The 21,008-nt window shown below is 43.7% G+C and overlaps 1 protein-coding gene across 2 annotated transcripts in view; it reads right to left on the reverse strand.

Annotated features, from left to right (window-relative positions):
* LOC115207876 (guanine nucleotide-binding protein G(i) subunit alpha-2) overlaps positions 1-18,169 on the reverse strand; it is a 107,063-nt gene extending 88,894 nt beyond the window's left edge. Inside the window, exon 1 of one of the 2 annotated variants that reach the window (XM_029775407.1) lies at positions 17,302-18,169. In XM_029775407.1, the coding sequence (XP_029631267.1) occupies positions 17,302-17,419 (118 nt within the window). In that variant the 5' untranslated portion in view covers positions 17,420-18,169. Of the gene's footprint in view, positions 1-15,464; positions 15,612-17,301 lie in introns of those variants that run through there. The other variant, XM_029775408.1, reaches the window with a different exon arrangement.
* Positions 18,170-21,008: the final 2,839 nt, after the last annotated feature.

Below are 21,008 nucleotides of genomic sequence, written 5' to 3' on the forward strand. Positions count from 1 at the left end.
AATTCTGTGCATAACACTTGTATCTTTTGTCAAAGTTTATGATGAGTATTTCTGTAAATTGATGTGCTCATTCACTGGAAGTTTTGGAGGCAAAACATTTCTTAACATTACATGCCAATGTAAAAATTGGGTTTTTGGATATAAATATGAACTTTATCGAGCAAAACATACATGTATTGTGTAACATGAAGTCCTATGAGTGCCATCTGATGAAGATCATCAAAAGTTAGTGATTCATTTTAGCAGTATTTCTGGTTTTTGTGACACCTCTCCTTGCTTGGAAAATGGCTGTATGGTTTATCTTGTCCAGGTGCTGTCCTAACATAAATTGATGCTATGCTTTCGCCGTAAAGCCTTTTTGAAATCGGACACTGTGGTTGTATTAACGAGAAGATTATCTTTAAAATGGTGTAGAATACTTGTATGTTTGAGAAATTTGAATCATGAGATTTGTGTTGTTTTGAATTTGGCGCTCTGCTATTTCACTGGCTGTTGGCGGGGTGGGACGGTAGCGTCTCAAGTCCAAGAGGTTTTAGGTAATGTGTAGTAAGAGGTTTCCTAACACCGGAGAAGAGACTGACTCAAATGGTAATACTCCTAGTCAACTCTTAGAGTATAACGAGTGAGATGTAGAGAGAGGTCACGGGTTGCAGTCCTGAAACATCCACATCTGGATAAAAAGAGGAAAAGCAAGTTCAGCGGTCAGATTCCACATTCAAATAGCTACTTTTAAGAATGAGGCATAGTGGAAAAACTGCTTTTATGATATCTAGTGGATCTCGTTTCAGTAGCTCTCAACTGTTTTGAAGGAAGCAAGGACGAGTAGTGATCTGTGCTCAGAGTCAATCTCCAGGGGATTTCCCATCTCAGTTCTGACCCCTTCTCATTAGCCATGGATGGGAGGTGAAGTGGGTTAGGTTTCAGTTTAACCTGGGGCCTCACATTAGGACAGGGGCTCAGCCAGAGTTTGGTCAGGTTTCAGGGTATTATCTGGGTGTGTCTAGGTGGGGCTGAGATCAAAGAGGAGACACTACCCATAAACCCCTCTTCTGTGTGCTTCAATGTCTTTATGAGCCCACACACAGACTTTAAAAAGGCCACGCTGACATTGAGTTGGGTGGGGCCGCGCTAGTCCAGTTTATGGCGCTAACGGGGTCAACCTGGGACCTCAGGGCACGCACACACACAGCTGTGGTGGCAGAGTGCCTGTAGCCTCCTGCTTGCCAGTTTGGCTGATTGAAGCCTTCCTGGGAGGAGACATAATTCAGGTCGATAACGGTGCTATTCAGACCCAGGAGCAGCGTCAGACTTTTCTACCTCGTCACTCCACAAAAACTCTTAACGCTGAATTATCAGCAACACTTCCCCTTAAAATGTCGTTATAACCAACTTGTTTTCTGCCAACAAAATGGTGTGTGTGGTACACTAGCGAAATATAATAGGCATAATTACACACTAAACACACACTTCAGAGACTTACACTTTTCTGCAGCTCTCTGTTAGCTGCGTGTAAAGCGAAGTCTGGGGTGCAAGCAGAAAATGTGGAGTTTAGACTCTCTGGATCAGTCGCTGTCAGAGTACCATCCACCCCCCTCAAGTCTCGCTCTCCCTCACACACCTGCTTTAGCACTACACACTCTCTGGGCTGAGCCAAATGGGGCAGCAGGCCCAGCATGGGGCCTCACACACAGCTCCCTGCTGTTTCAAGAGCTGCTTTTACGGGGTGGAAAACAAAACAGCACACCAAAGTACAGAAACTCATCACAGTCCTCACATTCTTTCCAAACTCATTAATAGCCCGGGGGGAGTTTTCATTCAACAAACTAAAGACTAAGGTCTCAATTATGCGCAGTAGAGTAGTTGTTAGCAGACTTCTCACTTGTCAAATAGAGGTTGAACAGTTGTCAACTTCATGCTAGGTCCTGTACAAAAAGGGGAACTTCTGTAATTGCAAATCCATGAAAAATGATCTATAGCACCTGGTGCGATTCAGTTCCCAAGAGCAAATCTGTATTCCCAGGTAACCCACCATTCTGATTCACACACAGCTTTACCCGAAATTCTAGTAAACCAAATCATACAAATTACTGGAGAATCCTATACTGTATACACACAGTACTTCCCACAACCCTGGCTATAAATGACAGTTCATGAATCATGAGCGAGCACATGGAGGCATTGAGAAACAATCAGCGTAAAAGGCCAGGGGCCAGAGACACTGACCCCAAAGTCAACAGTTTAGCAAAATATAAGTCAAATAGTTTATCCAGCTGTGGTCTGGTCGGTGACCCAGAGTAATGCACACATACACGTGTTACAGAGAAGAGGAAGATGTTTTGGGTTAACATGTCAAATGTGGGTCTACTCCAAAGATGAATAAAAACGACGAAACAGACACTAAGACAGCCAGCTGATTCAGACCGGATAGACAGCAGTCATCGGGTGTTTTACGTGAGTGTTAAAAAGCTAATAGCACTTAAAGGAGAAGAGTTTTAGTTGTGTCTGTCAGTTGGAGTCAGCCTGTAGCTCTGCATGGCTCAGCCAACTGACACAGGATGGGTGTGCTGGTTTCCTGAGCCAGACCAACAAAGGATACGCATCTACTTCTGTTTTACTTGTAACTGCAGCCAGCCGAAGGAGGAAGTAAGACATGGGGGGTTGGGCCAGGAAATGACATCATCTGTTCGACAGCAGCAACAAATTCAAAACGAAATTAAAAAAAGGCACGGCTATGGGCAAGAGCCTTTAAATCTTGTGTGGAACAGAGATAGTCGAAAGCCTTAAATGGAACGTCAGGCTGAACATAATCCAAAAAAGTAGAGGAAGCTCACTACTTGAGATGAATATTTAGGTGATACAGCAGTGTTTTTTTTATCAACATCTGCACTAGGCAGTTATTTTAACAACCTTAAGAGTTAAGAGTTAACAAAAAAATGCTTCCATGTGAGTAAAGAGACAGAAAAAGAGAATGTAGTGAAAAGACGTGCTGCTACATAGTGATGGTTTGGGCTAGAGGGATGCATTCCCACGAGCATGAATCTTTCTGCTTTGTAGACTACGCGTTAGCCTGCTTATTGTACTAAAAAGCACCTCCATCGCATTATTCACACACTCAGCACTCGCTGCTTCAAGTTCCTCACCTAGTTGGGCATGCGAGTTCAAGTACACCTTCGGTATAGGTATGTGTGGTCTCAATGAAATATGGTAGACTGCCTATGCACGGGCACATCAGATTTCTTTCCAATAAATGTACTTAAATATTAGGCTATAGTTTACTACAGTGTCTGTAAATAAATATTGATCATGGAAAGAAGTGGAGGGCGCTCAACCAATGTTAGTCAAGGTGCAATATAAATGTTTGATCATTGAAAATGAAAAAAGTACACTTTTTAGGAGCAGGTGAGAGAGCCTTGCACTTACCTTTTTAATAAATATTGATTACCCATTTGTCTCTGCCTGCAAACCGTCCTGCTCCTAAAAGGTAGGTTATATCCTATATGCAAAATGTAGCTCAAAAGAAAGTGCAAGTGTCTGCTCTCTCCAACAACAAGCTCTTCAAATGATGTCTAGCCTATTGGCTGATAGGTTATCAGTATTACTGGGCCATAGGCCTAATAGAAAATGGTCCACATGACAATCTCTGGTAATTTAACCAATTTTGTAGGTTATTTTTGTGCATTCTGATATTGCCTATGGGACCATGGCTGGCAAGCGAGCTGCATCACATACACCTAAAATAACATTGCGGGACTGCGGTCAGGTTCAGGACAAGTTCTTGCAGGAGCGGGTGGGAGTCGGCCAGAAAGCCAGCGAGAGCGAGATGAAGAAATCAGTCCCACGCAGACCTCAAGTTTGGGGCTTAATTTACGCCATCTTTGCACGACTAATTCTACAACCGTAAAATTGTTAACTATCCAGGGAGGATCTTAGTGTGAGGGGAGCTGTGATTAGTTTTAATTAAATCATTTCCGCATCGAAAATCCCATGTCTAAATTTCAAACAAAGTCTAATTTTGTGCCCTCAAATTGATTTCTTGCAGCCTATTGGAGCATCAGGGGAATATTGAAAATGATTAGGTCATTTGGCAGGGGTGCACATAGAGTATGAGTTTTGCACAAGAGCCCAACAGCGACAATGTCCTATATGGTTTTCTAAACCAAAGAAAGTGAGGTCAGTTACATTAAAGGATAGAATACCAGCCAGTAGAAATAAAAGGATTATTCTGGTTAATATGAGCTGGAAGGAAAGGTATGATGAGTGGCTAATTTAATCCCGGTCCCATTCCCACTGGTCCATATTGGTCCAGTTGCCAGACAGGATCTCCTGCAACAGGACTGCACTATCAAAACAAATTGACCTATCAATTACGGTCTTGACGGGCCAGCTGTCACAACATTAACACCTAGGCCCCCTGGCCTGCTGCAGTCCAGGCATACCTCCCGCAGGTATCCAAGCTATTCCCACTGACTCTGCAAATAGGACTGCTGGGTGATTTGAAAAGTCATAGTCAAATCGATCAAAAAGACTGATTTATTAGGATCCCCATTAACCGACGCCAATGGTGACAGCTAGTCTTACTGGGGTCCAGACAAAGAAAAATACATTAGACAAAAGACTTTAAATACATTAACATGTAGTGTGTGCGCATCTTACTCACGCATTCATGTCAGTACTGTACACACAAGTAGGTCACATGGGGGAGAGGTGCTGTGCCGTGAGGTGCTTAATTTGTTTTTGGAAACCAGGTTTGCTGTTCACTTGCGCTATATAAGATGGTAGGTAATTTCATGCACTCATGGCTCTGCATAATACTGTACGTTTCCTTGAATTTGTTCTGGACCTGGGGACTGTGAAAAGACCCCTGGTGGCATGTCTGGTGGGATAAGTGTGTGTGTGTGTGTGTGTTATGCAAACAATTTTGAAATTCCAACACACGTTTCTTATAAAAAGAAGTGACGCAGTCTTTCCTCAACCTTTAGCCAAGCGAGACTGGTATGAATAGTATTAATATTAGCCCTATGATTACAATGACGAGCCACTTTGTCCTGGAACAGCTGCAGCTTAATTAGGTCTTTCTTCGCAGCACTTGACCATATGACTGGACAATAACCAAGGTAAGATAAAACTAGAGTCCGCAGAACTTGCTTTCTGGAGTGTAAAGTCAAAAAAAAGCGCTCTTTATTATGGACATACCTCTCCTATCTTTACAACCATTGTGAATCTATATGTTAATAATACCCTTAGCAAAACAATCTCTTTAATTTATAATATGTATAAACTATGAGAATAGAAAGGTTCAGGACTTTTGTGAAACATCACAGTTGAAAAATATATGGCTAATAGAAACTGGATGGTGTTCAGAGATGGATGGGAGGGGTTGAGGGGAGCTGAAGGGCGGGACAAATATTTTTTATTTTATTTAACTAAAGTAAAATATACTGTGTCCATAAAATGTATATAGTATGTATAACCTGGAAGTAGAAGCCTAAGTTCTGTTGTCCATTAGTTTACTCCAATTAGGGGAGGGATGATAGGGTTAGGGGAAATATACATTTACCAACAAAAATATGGGAGGGGGATTGGAAATGACGCAGACAATTACATTGATAGAAGCCACAATCTGCAATAAAGCTGATCTCTGTAGTTTTTTTTAAATGCAGGAACTGAGAAAGTTGTCCCCATAACACATACCTGACCAGGAAAAGTCATTATAAAACATAAGTCATACTAGACCCTAGTCATGGGTTATAGCTGATCAAAAGACTTCTCAGAGGTTCAGGTTAGGTGTGGGGCTTAAATTCTTCCACCAGATATATTAAAATGCTCCCTCTGGGAGAGGGTTGAGGAATGAAAAGTAACAGGACTAGGACAGTGATTATCAGTACATTACCAGCTCCACCTTACACTCTTCCTTTCCTTTGTTAGAGATCGGTTTCTTACAGGTCCATCATATCTCGCTGGTACCCACCAAGACAGAGTGGAAAGAACAGAAATACACACAGCAAGAGATGCTTCAAATAATTTGAGATAGTCTAAGAGTGAGCATCGCTGTTCTGCTCTGGTGGCTACTTAAACTCTAACTTCCCCTCCCTCTAGCTCTCTCTGACACACACACACACACACACCACACGTCTCAATTATTGTATTGAAGGGGGGAAAAGACGACACTTGAGAAGATCAGATTAGGGCTGAGCCGTGAACAATGGCAGCAGTGAGGGCTGTGGTTTGGCAAAGCCACCCTGCTGATTAAACAGCTCAACCCCGGGCCCAGGCTCTGTACACAGGAGCACTGACACCTCACCACAGATATACTATCCTCCTGTCATAGCCCTTCTCTATCCTCCTCATCCAGCCTCCTCTGCCCTTCTTTCCTCTCCAGTCATCTTCACTCTCCTTTTATCCTATCCCCTCTCCAAGTGTCTTCACTGACATTTTCAACCTCTCCCTGACCCAGTCTGTAATACCTACGTGTCAAGCAGACCACCATAGTCCCTGTGCCCGAGAACACATATGTAACCTGTTTAAATGATTACCGCTCCGTAGCACTCACATTTGTAGCCATGAAAACAGCCACAACAGATCCACAGATGGCGCATGCTCTATTGCCCTTTCCAACTTGGACAAAAGGATCACCTACGTGAGAATGCTGTTCATTGACTACAGCTCAGTGTTCAACACCATAGTGCCCTCCAAGCTCACCACTAAGCTAAGGTCCCTGAGACTGATGACGTCCCTCTGAAACTGGATGCTGGAATTCCGGACGGAATTTCCCCGGTGCTAAGGTTAGGCAACGACACATTCGCCACGTTGACCCTCAACAAGGAAGGCCCCTCAAGGGTGCGTGCTTAGTCCCCTTGTGTACTCCCGGTTCACCCATGACTACATGTCCACGCACAACACCAACACCATCATTAAGTTTGTCGACAGCACGATGGTGGCAGGCCAAATCATTGACGATATGACAGCCTATAGGGAGAAGGTAGGAGACCTGGCATTGTGGTGCTAACACACAAAACCTCTCCCTCAACGTCAGCAAAACAAAGGAGGTGATCATGGACTGCAGGAAACGGAGAGCCGAGCACACCATCAAATTGACGGGGCTGCAGTGGAGCGGGAGCATCAAGTTCCTCGGGGTCCACATCACTAAGAATCTATCATGGTCCAAACACCAACACAGTCGTGAAGACAATGCCGTGTCCCCTTCAGGAGGCTGAAGAAAATGTGGCATGGTCCTGCAGATCCTCAAACGTTCTACAGCTGCACCACAGAGCATCTTGACTGGCTGCATAACTGCTTGGCATCTGATCGCAAGGCGCTACAAAGGGTAGGCGTACGGCCCAGTACATCACTGTGGCTGAGCTCCCTGCCATCCAGGACCTCTACACCAGTTGGTGTCAGACAGAAGGCCCTAGAAATGTTCAAAGACTCCAGCCAACCAAGGTCATAGACTGTTCTCTCTGCTACCACACAGCAAGCAGTACCAGCACACCAAGTCTTGAACCAACAGGACCCTGAACAGCTTCTACCCAAGTCATAAGACTGCTAAGTAGTTAGTTAAATAGTTAACCAAATAGCTACCCGGACTATCCTCATTGATCCTTTTTCCCTAACCTTTGACTCATCACATACGCTGCTGCTACTGTTAACTATCTGCCACTTTATTCCTTGTTCTATGTACATATCTACCTACATTACCTCATACCCCTGCACTGGTACCCTGTGTATATAGCCAAGTTATCATAGTGTATTTTTTGGGGAGGAGAGGGGATGGGGTGAGTTGTCATATAATGGAGCGGAGGGGTGCTGTGTGTGGCGAGAGAGGAGAGATTACATGCATAGTCCTTTAAGACCTTCTTTCGGAAAACTAGGGGGGAAAAAAAGCAGCAATAGTACTGTTTGTGCATTTCAAGAGGCTGTAGCCAGAATACACTTCCACAAAATAGTCCCAATTAAACAAATCTGTTATTCATTTTGATGTTTTTGCAGTGGAGATCTTAGTCACACAATTTTACATCTAACTAAGATGTTCAGTCCAGTATTTCGCAATAATTTGTATTTTATTTTTTAAACGTTCATGAAAATGAGTCGGCTCTCGTTGAATGACAACAAAAACTTTATTGAATAGCCCCTACTGTCGACCAATCACCAACGGAAGGTGAGTAGACTTCGGCGACCTACTTCAGCTTGCCTCCAGAAAACATTGTGTGCCCGAAACCAACAACAAGACATGACAAAATGGCATAATATATGCACAAACTCTTGCCGAACTCTTTTGGCTGGGAAGCATGAGGACGCCTTTAAGAGGTCGTGGACTCGGGATTCAATAGGGGTTTGTAGCCGTTGGCAAATCTGTTGCGATTTCAGAGTGGTCCAGAGAGTGAAAGGGTCATGCTAGTGGATCGTGGCAGGCAAGGCAGCCAGGGCTATATCTGGAACAGACAAAGGCTTCTCTTGTCCTGGGGCCACATGACAGAACAGTGGAGCGAAGTAGACCTTTGGTAGATTTTTTTGCTTGGCCCATAGGCAACAAACACTTTTGTAATGAGTCAACAGTTCCTATACTGCTGTACAGGCTCATCTGCAGACTAGCTAACATGCAGCAGTGCCCACTTTACCTCTTGCTCTCCCACACAGAGACGTTAACGGCACAGCCAAATGAGCCCTGTCCCTGCCTCTCACACCACAGTGTGACCAGAGCAGAGCCTAGCTCAGCAGACCAGAGCAGAGCCTAGCTCAGCAGACCAGACCAGAGCCTAGCTCAGCAGACCAGACCAGAGCCTAGCTCAGCAGACCAGACCAGAGCCTAGCTCAGCAGACCAGACCAGAGCCTAGCTCAGCAGACCCGAGCACAGGGCTGTCGGGGTGTGTTTAGTACAGCTACTGCTGACAACATCTTTACATACAATTAAAAAATATAAAAATGCAATATGAAACTATTTCAAAGATTTTACTGAGTTACAGTTCAGAAGGAAATCAATTAGGCCCTAATCTATGGGTTTCACATGACTAGGTAGGGGTGCACCTACTGGGGAGCCAGGCCCAGCCAATCAGAATGGGTTTCTCTCCTACAAACGGGGCTTTATTACAGACAGAAATACTCCTCAGCATCACCCCTAAACCCCTTTAAATAATCCTGCAAGTGAAGCTGGATACGGAGGTCCTGGGCTGGCGTGGTTACATGTGGTCTGCAGTTGTGAGGTCAGATGGACGTACTGCCAAATTCTCCAAAACGACATTGGAGGCAATTTATGGTAAAGAAATGTCAATTCTCCGGCAACAGCTCTGGTGGACATTCCTGCAGTCAGCATGGCAATTGCACTCCTTCAAAACCTGAGACATATGTGGCATTGTGTTATGTGACTAAACTGCACATTTTACAGTGGGCTTCTATTGTCCCCAACACAAGGTGCACCTGTGTAATGATCATGCTGTTTGATCAGCTTCTTGATATGCCAAACCTGTCAGGTGGATGGATTATCTTGGCAAAGGAGAAATGCTCACTAACAGGGACAAATATGTGCACAAAATTAGAAAGATAAACTGTGTGCATATGGAACATTTCTGGGATTTTTTTTATTTTTTATTTCAGCTCATGAAACATTGGACCAACACTTTACATGTTGCGTTTATATTTTTGTTCAGTTACAAAACAGCAAGCCCCAATGGGCCCCAATGGCCTTTTCTCATCCCTGAAATCGTCCGGATGATATTCTGGTGTTCTTATTAAACAGTCAGGGAGAATTGAAGATATTGTCAGTGTATGTTGAGGTAGAGAAGGAAGGTGGAGGAGTGGAGGATTCAGCAGCAGAGTATCTATCCAGTTATCAGTGCAGGAGACCTAGTGTCTGCAGGACCAGGCTTTATCCTCACAACTCACACTGTAATTACAGGATGTTTACCTCCCCCTTGGCACAGATGATCTCATAACCACCATGTCTCACTGCAAATTGGGTGGCACTACAAATGGAACGCTGCAGAAATAGCCAACTTGTAAACAGTATCATATCTTCAAACATACACTGGAGCTCACTTGCTGAACATACCTTCCTCTAAAGCTTTGTCATCATTTCAGCACCCGGTTGTGAATAGTAATAATACAACATTAGACTAGACTGATTTCACTAGATCTTTATTGGCATCTCTGGGTGTGATCTCAGTCATGTCCGAGTCGCTGGGAGCAGCAGTCATACAGAGGGGCGTTTGTTGATGTCAGCAGACAGGGTCAAACCGACTCGGTTCCTTACAGAAACACTGCTCCAGCTGTAATCAGTGTACTGTAATTACCCTCCAGCCCACTCAACTCTGCTACCAGCTGTAATAAGGGGGACTAAGCCTGGTTAATGCAGGGCTCATACAGGTAGCTATAGAACATGTCTCCTCATGTAGCTATTATAGCATGACATCTACACTCAACATCTTTCATTTGTTTCTATTTTATTTAACCAGGCAAGTCAATTAATTCAAGAACAAATTCTTATTTACAAAGATGGCCTACTCCGGCAAAACCCAAACGACGCTGGGCCAATCGTACGCCGCCCTACGAGACTCCCAATCACAGCCAGTTGTGATATAGCCTGGAATCAAACCAGGGCCTGTAGTGACGCCTTTAGCACTGAGATGCAGTGCCTTAGACTGCTGCGCCACTCGGGAGGCCCACAGTTCTGGAATGGTGTCTTACTTCCACACCACTCTGGAGTGGGCTGCTACTGGAAACTCCACCTCATCCATTCAATTAAATAAAGCGTGTAGGCTACATACTTCAGCTAAAACTCAACTGAGCCTCAATTGTTATATTGGTGAGGAAACTGTTAAAAAAGCAGCCAGGTCTGACAAACAACCATTTTCCAGGAAGAACCAATCTAACCACACACACATAGCCAATAGGTGTCTGCAGGTTTATGTTCAAAGTGAGGACGGCAGCCATGCCTCGGAGGCTCTAGCACTCTGGTCTTAAGATCACACCATGGCCGTTTCTCAGGTTTCAGTCTGGGCCTCGCTCCAGTTGACGATGGTGCTCACCACCAGCAGGTAGGTCAATACAGCCTCTCAGTGTGATCAATACAGTGTGTTTGGAAGAGACTCAATCAAGGCAATTGGAGAAGTAAAAGGCAGCCGTTTGTTCTCCACGAAGCTACAGGAGGATATTGCCTGCTTAGATGTGTCAAAGCTGTTCTTCTAATCAAGTTAGCTCAGCAAACATCTTATCCTGCAGCCATCGACTTTCTTCTTTATTCTCAGAGAGAATGAACACACACACACACAGCCACAATTGATGTTGAGTTCTGGGCAGAAAAGCACTCCCAGAAAAGGAGAGGTATGTGCATCAAAAACACAGCACTTGGCTGGTGTAGTGTTTCCCCAGTGATAGATATGAGAGTGCCTGGGTGGTGGTCACAGACAGCTCATCTCCCTACATTCAAATGGCAGCTCAATCTGTAAATCAGTTAGCTAGCATTGATTTCTGCACTCAGAGGCAATGTGTATGGGAGGTGGCAACTGTATTAACAGTAATAGGCTTGAGCGATTTCCTCTAGGTTGCCCTGAGCTCAACATCCAGGGAGAACCACCACGAGGGGGACAAAAGACAGGTCCATCCTCTAGGGCAGACCGCCTCAGATGTTGTGGAAAGCTGAAGAAAAAAAAAGGGAAAAAAAATAGAGGAAGAGGGAATGAATGCTGATTTGGCGTTGTGTTTAATCGCCCTGTCTGTGGGCAGGAGAGTCAAGGCTGGTGAGGAAGAGAAAAGTAATTGCTGCTTGAAGCGATCCTACGTCAGCAGTCCCCCTCTCTAGAGCAGCAACAGTGGTGTGTCAAAGTATGCCTCAACACTGACGCAAACTCACATTCTCACACGCAAAAACAGGCTTTTCTGAAAGCTCTCCTTTTCTATTGCAATCGAAACTTCTCAAAATGTGAGTGAGCTGCATCATAAATTGAGTCGTGTCGCCACAGTGCACTTACACAGAACAGAAGGCCTGATACATTTGGCCTGGAAGCACAGGAAGTCTGGGCTAGTTACATTTCAGTCCTTATGGTGTCCTGTAACACAATGATGTACATGTACTGTATGTCATGTCATAAAAGAGCACTCATAGTTTCATTACGAATGGAAATAAATAACAGGGCTGCCATATCAGTTGTTTTCTCCCAACTTAAAATAGACAATGTTTCTTCCCCCGAGACCGTGATCAGCATTCCTCATCCATAGTCCAATAAAAAATAAAAAACATCTAGTCATGTCCTGTGAAGAAACCGTCCTGTTTTCGCCTTGCTTCCTTTATCACCTCATTCCTGTCAAGCAGACAGCAGGGGAGGCACATGGATGTACACAGTGCACACTTTCAGACCTGCATCTTTCACAGAAACACATTTTTAAATCATTATTGTGCCTCAAATAACCTTGCTTAGACATAACAGCACTTACATTGCTTTGCCCACATATCATGTGGCCATGAAAGCATGTCTGTATTTACATAAATGCAAGGCATGCCTATAAGCAATGTGTCTCATATACACACAATCAATACACACACACACAGAGCGTGAGAGAGAAAGTGTGTGTGTGTGTGTGTGTGTGTCTTAAGCAAAGCCTGTGAACTGTTCAGACATGTTCACACAAACCAAGCTGCCGCTCTCACACACAGTTTAAAGGAGAGGAAGAAGCTGCCAAGGGAAATTTCCATCCCAGCTTAACTGAACATGGGAGGTTAAAAAAAATGTCAATAACAAACAAAAAAAATACAAATAATCGAAGAACATAAAAAATAAATAGTGACGGAATTCACAGATGCTCAAGTTGCTGGGGGTAGGAGATTAAATGTCAATCAAAGCCCAAAATCTGAAGGGAAGTCATTGAACGTGTGCTTCCTGTTAATGAACACCGGAGCCTTTGAGGGATAAACTCAATATATTACTCTAGCTACAAACCCCCATGTCAAAGCTGAGGTTCTTAATAACGTAGTAGATGTCCTTTTAGCATTCCCCAACTCCTGCTTCGGCCCCAACTCCTGCTTCGGCCCCAACTCCTGCTTCGGCCCCAACTCCTGCTTCGGCCCCAAAAGAGATCCATCATTCCCTTCTACCTGCCACAGGTCCAATAATAGCATTTGGTGAAGGCTGGTGGGGGGAAATAGTTCAGAAGACACTTATCACGGACAAACAGGCGGGAGGAGGTTTCTCCCTGGCGTCGTCAAGCCAGCAGGATATAGTAGTAAGGCTTTTCTCAGCTGTTCTGCAGGTTACCACAGCACCAAATGAGGGACCTAAAAGGGCTTCTAGGAAGAGGTGAGATGTTGCACTTCTGAGAGGATGTCACACTGATGAATGCACACTGACTTTAGTTTACAACTTCAAGCCAAGGAGGGAATGTGTGATTGTAACCTGTCATAAACTGATCCAACACACTTTATCCTGCAAGCTCCTCCAGTGATACACCTTGAATAAAGACAATGCAGCCTTATTTATTTTAGGGCTGAGATTCAATTCAATTCGGCAATGCACCTTTTAAAGTCAAAGTTCCCGCTTTCCCATAGATAGTATTCACGGAAAACGCTGCATATGTCGGCTCAATCAGAATTGACCTTCAACCCCTGGTTAATGCTTTTAACAAAGGCAATGTTTACAGTGTAAAACAAAAACTAGTCTGAATGTTAATTCAAACATGCATTCTAGCTGTAGAGGAAGAATGCTATATCTGACTTAATCCCAAATTTGAGTCACTGGACCTGATCGAATAGAGTCCAAGGCTGGGATTCAATGTGATAACGCTTTGTAGGGGCAATGTAAGCATTTAATCCAAAAATGCAATGTCCTCAGGAAATAGTAAATGTCATAGCTTTAGAAGCTTCTGATAGGCTAATTGACATGAGTTGAGTCAATTGGAGGTGTACCTGTGGATGTATTTCAAGGCCTACTTTCAAACTCAGTGCCTCTTTGCTTGACATCATGGGAAAATCAAAAGAAATCAGCCAAGACCTCAGAAAAAAAATTGTAGACCTCCACAAGTCTGGTTCATCCTTGGGAGCAATTTCCAAACGCCTGAAGGTACCACGTTCATCTGTACAACCAATAGTACGCAAGTATAAACACCATGGGACCACGCAGCTGCCATACCGCTCAGGAAGGAGATGCGTTCTGTCTCCTAGAGATTAACATACTTTTGTGCAAAAAGTGCAAATCAATCCCAGAACAGCAGCAAAAGACCTTGTGAAGATGTTGGAGGAAACAGGTACCAAAGTATCTATATCCACAGTAAAACGAGTCCTATATTGACATAACCTGAAAGGCCGCTCAGCAAGGAAGAAGCCACTGCTCCAAATCCCCCCCCCAAAAAAAAACAGACTACGGTTTGCAACTGCACATGGGGACAAAGATCGTACTTTTTGGAGAAATGTCCTCTGGTCTGATGAAACAAAAATGGAACTGTTTGGCCATAATGACCATTGTTATGTTTGGAGGAAAAAGGGGGAGGCTTGCAAGCCGAAGAACACCATCCCAACCGTGAAGCACGGGGGTGGCAGCATCATGTTGTGGGGGTGTTTTGCTGCAGGAGGGACTGGTGCACTTCACAAAATAGATGGCATCACGAGGAGGGAAAATTATGTGGATATATTGAAGCAACATCAAGACATCAGTCAGCAAGTTAAAGCTTGGTCGCAAATGTGTCTTCCAAATAGACAATGACCCCAAGCATATTTCTAAAGTTGTGGCAAAATGGCTTAAGGACAACAAAGTCAAGGTATTGGAGTGCCCATCACAAAGCCCTGACATCAATCCTATAGACAATTTGTGGGCAGAACTGAAAAAGCGTGTGCGAGCAAGGACGCCTACAAACCTGACTCAGTTACACCAGCTCTGTCAGGAGGAATGGGCCAAAATTCACCCAACTTATTGTGGGAAGCTTGTGGATGGCTACCCGAAACATTTGACCCAAGTTAAACAACTTAAAAGGCAATGCTATCAAATACTAATTGAGTGTATGTAAACTTCTGACCCACTGGGGATGTGATGAAAGAAATAAAAGCTGAAAGAAATAATTCTCTCTACTATTATTCTGACATTTCATATTCTTAAAATAAAGTCGTGATCCTAACTGACCTAAGACAGGGATTTTTACGAGGATAAAATTTCAGGAATTGTAAAAAACTGAGTTTAAATGTATTTGGTTAAGGTGTATGTAAACTTCCAACTTCAACCGTATATGAGATGATTACTTTAAGGAATGAAAAATAAAGTAATCAAATAAAAACTAAGTAATATACACAACTGAAATATTTTATTTATAATCACCTATTTTTCTATTGTTGTCTACCGAATGTGGACCTTATCAGAGACAATGGAATATTGTAAATGATTTGGCAATTGAAGGTTTACCCTTTTCGGCTTTGGAATTTCCATTAAAAAGGTCTAAAATCATTGTAACGTCATTATTTTCAAGTTAATGCCAGGATTCCCGCTTACCTCACCTTTCAGTTCTCAGGAAGCATTTAGAGTCATAAGCTTATATACTGACGCTCACGCCGATCACCATTCGTCAGGACATTAACAGAGTTTTTGGTTTTGGCTCAAGCACATGCTTTGGCTGGCTGTTTGGGCTCCAACATATTCCTAACAGGAGCACTGTGTTTCTGTCAAAACAATACAGAGAATGGGAGCAAAGTGCACATGAAGCAAGACTTCACTGTCACTGTTCAGCATGGGGGGGGGGGGTTAAGAGGGTGGCTATGATATGACCTCAGTCAAAAAACCTGCCAGAGAAGTCATGGCACTAGACTCAGAGGATCCAAGTGACTGTCTGTCATGACAGTCCCTACTCCGTCACACTCAGAACAGTCCTCTGAGAAGGGGATAAAGGAGGTCAAGTTCATTTGACAGTGCGAACACACCCACTTACACTGCGTTAATTAAAAACTTTATTACAGTGCCCTAAGGTGGCCACAGCTTGTTTTTTTACACGCTGGTATTACCGAAGAACCTGACTAACCAAAGTCACTATCAAATCGGCTTTGACGCAACCTTGAGGTTTACGTTGATTGCAACAAGTAGGGGTGTTATGAGTTAGAGGGGCAAAATGAACAAATCCAGAGTACAGACTCCAGAGCAAAATGTAGCCAACCAAAGATATTTGTAATTGGTCAATTCTCTAACATAGTGAGCACTTCACAGAGTGCAATACTGTAAGCCAGAGTCTATTGCTTGCGGTTAATCATTATCGATTAGGACCTACATTGACACATGCGGTGAATGATCTGCCATTGCTTGGAGAGGTCTGAAGAACCCATTATACCCATGAGGTGGTTATCATTAATAGGCACAGCTGAAGAGCAATGAAAGCAAATCAGGAACATTCCCTTAGCTTACAATATTATTTATCCTGCTACCATTCAATTTCTCCTAATCCCTGCCTACATTTACATACTTTAACTCAAATACTGCAGTATCCCTGCACATTGTAAATGTGGTACTGGCACTGACCCTGTAGCTCACATTTCAGTTTAGAATTTTATTTACTTAAAAAAATGAGTTAAGGTATTTTCATATTGAATACTGCACTGTTGGGTAAGTATTTCACTATACTTGACATGTTCAGACCTTAGGTTGTAGACTAAGTGATTGATAACTTTCAGGCCTGGGCCTAAAGGCGACATTATGCTGGTATCATTTAGAAACCACTAGATTGTTGGTGTCATTTTTTGTTAGGATATGATAGTTTTTACGGTCTGCTACTTGACTGTAATAAAACCTTGACATAACTTGCTGTCAACGCACAACTTTTCTATTTTGAATACTTGAAGAGTTTATAAAATTCTGGCGGTGAGGCATTCCCCTAATGTATGACAGAAGCAGGAGCGCGGGCTCAGATTTATGTTTACTGGTTCTGACTAGCCTACTCTGTTCCAGATGTGCACTGGGGGCTAGAGAACCTTCTATGAAATTAGACAAAAACTCGGCTATGTAACTAGCTGTACATCAAAATGGTTAATGAGAGAGAGATTCGGTAGCGTCGCAGGATACATGGCCTAGTCCTCGGCGCACACTCTGTACCTCAAAGCTTTACCACGAAAATGTCCTCTGTGCATCATGATGCCTAGTCTCGAAAACCCGACCCTAGGCAACAGTCAAACTGTAAGGCTTATGGTTGGGTTTTCGAGACTAATCAACGCCCGTTACGTCGCTAAATTACAATTCAATTAAAATATCGCCAGCTCACAACACAGTAACTGCATTCAATGTAGCAAGTGTTCATGCGATTCTACATCGATTGGATTCAGACATTAGAATGGAGTGCTTGACGGTACATACCCAACAGGAGCAGTTTCACTTCTCTCGCCGCCTTCTCCCCATCTTCTCGAAGGTTTTTGTCAATCATTTTGGACCGCTCTTGTGCAGCTTTATCTTCCTGACTCACTGTGCACCCCATGGTTCCAAGTGCACGCTTCAGGACTGCTGTTTTTCGGACAATATCACACAAAAAAAATGTTGCCTATTTAGGGCTGTATGCCTGGGAGCGTTTAAAAAAAAGCGTTCCCAGAACAGTGTTGAGGTTGAGAAATTAAACTTCCCCTTTGAGAAAAACGACTGGGATATAAGTTTGATTCGCCCACAAACCAGCAAACAAATACTTTATTCGATTTAGTCCCAATTCAGTTCTATTCCAGATGTTCACTCGTTTTTAATATTCCAAAGCCAAATTTGACGCTTATTTTTTCAACCCCAGTGACATGCCATCCAAGCCAACACGGAAAAGTAATTTGTCTGTCATTACGCGGACACTATTTGAGCAACAACAATTTATTTTGAGGCGCGTCAAGAAAATCAGCCAAGTTCACTTTTCAAGATCAGCCTCGCAGGTTACAACGCAAGGAAATGGGCCCACGGAACTTCAGCAAAAAGTATTCCAGCTGTGAAGACGGCAGAGCAGATGGATTCCGTTGCCAACTTGCAATGTAACCGAAATTCACATACCCACTGTGAAGAAGCTATTCTATTTTTCTCTTCTTCCTCTGTGTTTAATTTAGTCGTTAAGTGTGTGAGTACCGTTATGCATTCTTCTCTTCGTAAAGATTTATCACGTATACAGCCACACCCGTAACCGCATGAAGTTCCTCAGTCTGGCCGACAAAACGAAGACAGTTCTGTCACCTCCCAATCCCCTATGCTCCCAATTTAGCAGTGCCAGCCCATTGTGAAAAACGCCCACCTACTTTGCTTCATGGACAATGTAGTGTTTCCTTGAAATTGTAGTCTCACTCCTCCGTTCAAATCAAATCACATTTTATTTGTCACATACACATGGTTAGCAGATGTTAATGAGAGTGTAGCGAAATGCTTGTGCTTGTAGTTCCGACAGTGCAGTAATATCTAACAAGTAATCTAACAATTCCCCAACAACTACCTAATACACACAAATCTAAAGGGGTGAATGGAAATATGTACATGTAAGTATATGGACGAGCAATGGCTGAGCGGCATAGGCAAGGTGCAATAGATGGTATAAAATACAGTATATACATGTGATATTTAATTTTTTATTTTATTTCAACTTAATTTAACCAGGTAGGCAAGTTGAGAACAAGTTCTCATTTACAATTGCGACCTGGCCAAGATAAAGCAAAGCAGTTCGACACATACAACAACACAGAGTTACACATGGAGTAAAATAAACATACAGTCAACAATACAGTAGAAAAATAAGTCTATATACAATGTGAGCAAATGAGGTGAAATAAGGGAGGTAAAGGCAAAAAAAGCCCATGGTGGCGAAGTAAATACAATATAGCAAGTAAAACACTGGAATGGTTGATTTGCAGTGGAAGAAAGTGCAAAGAAGAAATAGAAATAATGGGGTGCAAAGGAGCAAAATAAATAAATAAATACAGTAGGGGAAGAGGTAGTTGTTTGGGCTAAATTATAGATGTGTTATGTACAGGTGCAATAATCTGTGAGCTTCTCTGACAGCTGGTTCTTAAAGCTAGTGAGGGAGAGAAGTGTTTCCAGTTTCAGAGATTTTTGTAGTTCGTTCCAGTTATTGGCAGCAGAGAATTGGAAGGACAGGCGGCCGAAGGAGGAATTGGCTTTGGGGGTGACCAGTGAGATATACCTGCTGGAGTGCGTGCTACAGATGGGTGCTATTATGGTGACCAGCGAGCTGAGATAAGGGGGGACTTTACCTAGCAGGGTCTTGTAGATGACCTGGAGCCAGTGGGTTTGGCGACGAGTATGAAGCGAGGGCCAGCCAACGACAGCGTACAGGTCACAGTGGTGGGTAGTGTTTGGGGCTTTGGTGACAAAACGGATGGCACTCTGATAGACTGCATCCAATATATTGAGTAGGGTATTGGAGGCTATTTTGTAAATGACATCGCCGAAGTCGAGGATCGGTAGGATGGTCAGTTTTACAAGGGTATGTTTGGCAGCATAAGTGAAGGATGCTTTGTTGTGAAATAGGAAGCCAATTCTAGATTTAACTTTGGATTGGAGATGTTTGATGTGAGTGTGGAAGGAGAGTTTACAGTCTAACCAGACACCTAGGTATTTGTAGTTGTCCACATATTCTAAGTCAGAACCGTCCAGAGTAGTGATGCTGGACGGGCGGGCAGGTGCAGGCAGCGATCGGTTGAAGAGCATGCATTTAGTTTTACTTGTATTTAAGAGCAGTTGGAGGCCACGGAAGGAGAGTTGTATGGCATTGAAGCTCGTCTGGAGGGTTGTTAACACAGTGTCCAAAGATGGGCCAGAAGTATACAGAATGGTGTCGTCTGCGTAGAGGTGGATCAGAGACTCACCAGCAGCAAGAGCGACATCATTGATGTATACAGAGAAGAGAGTCAGCCCAAGAATTGAACCCTGTGGCACCCCCATAGAGACTGCCAGAGGTCCGGACAACAGGCCCTCCGATTTGACACACTGAACTCTATCAGAGAAGTAGTTGGTGAACCAGGCGAGGCAATCATTTGAGAAACCAAGGCTAATGAGTCTGCCGATGAGGATGTGGTGATTGACAGAGTCGAAAGCCTTGAGAGTCGAAAGCCAGGTCAATGAATACGGCTGCACAGTATTGTTTCTAATAGATGGCGGTTAAGATATCGTTTAGGACCTTGAGCGTGGCTGAGGTGCACCCATGACCAGCTTTGAAACCAGATTGCATAGCGGAGAAGGTGCGGTGGGATTCGAAATGGTCGGTAATCTGTTTGTTGACTTGGCCTTCAAAGACCTTAGAAAGTCAGGGTAGGATAGATATAGGTCTGTAGCAGTTTGGGTCAAGAGTGTCCCCCCCTTTGAAGAGGGGGATGACCACAGCTGCTTTCCAATCTTTGGGAATCTCAGACGACACAAAAGAGAGGTTGAACAGGCTAATAATAGGGGTTGCAACAATTTCGGCAGATCATTTTAGAAAGAAAGGGTCCAGATTGTCTAGCCCGGCTGATTTGTAGGGGTCCAGATTTTGCAGCTCTTTCAGAACATCAGCTGACTGGATTTGGGAGAAGGAGAAATGAGTAATGTAAGATATGTAAACATTATTAAAGTGACATTATTTAGAGTGCATTGTATAAAGTGGCTATCAATTTATTAAAGTGGCCAGTGACTGGGTCTCAATGTGGGCAGCAGCCTCTCTGAGTTAGATATTGCTGTTTAGCAGTCTGATGGCCTTGAGATAGAAGCTTTTTTTCATTCTCTCGGTCCCAGCTTTGATGCACCTGTACTGACCTCGCCTTCTGGATGGTAGTGGTGTGAACAGGCAGTGGCTCGGGTGGTTGATGTCCTTGATGATCTTTTTGGCCTTCCTGTGACATCGGGTGCTGCTGTAAGTGTCACGGAGGGCAGGTAGTTTGCCCCCGGTGATGCGTTGTGTAGACCGCACCACCCTCTGGAGAGCCTTGCGGTTGAGGGCGTTGCAGTTGCCATACCAGGCTGTGATGCAGCCCGGCAGGATGCTCTCGATTGTGCATCAGTAAAGGTTTGTCAGGGTTTTGGTGACAAGCCAAATTTCTTCAGCCTCCTGAGGTTGA

Source organism: Salmo trutta, chromosome 14 (assembly GCF_901001165.1).
Source record: "Salmo trutta chromosome 14, fSalTru1.1, whole genome shotgun sequence".
NCBI classification, from domain to species: Eukaryota; Metazoa; Chordata; class Actinopteri; order Salmoniformes; family Salmonidae; genus Salmo; species Salmo trutta.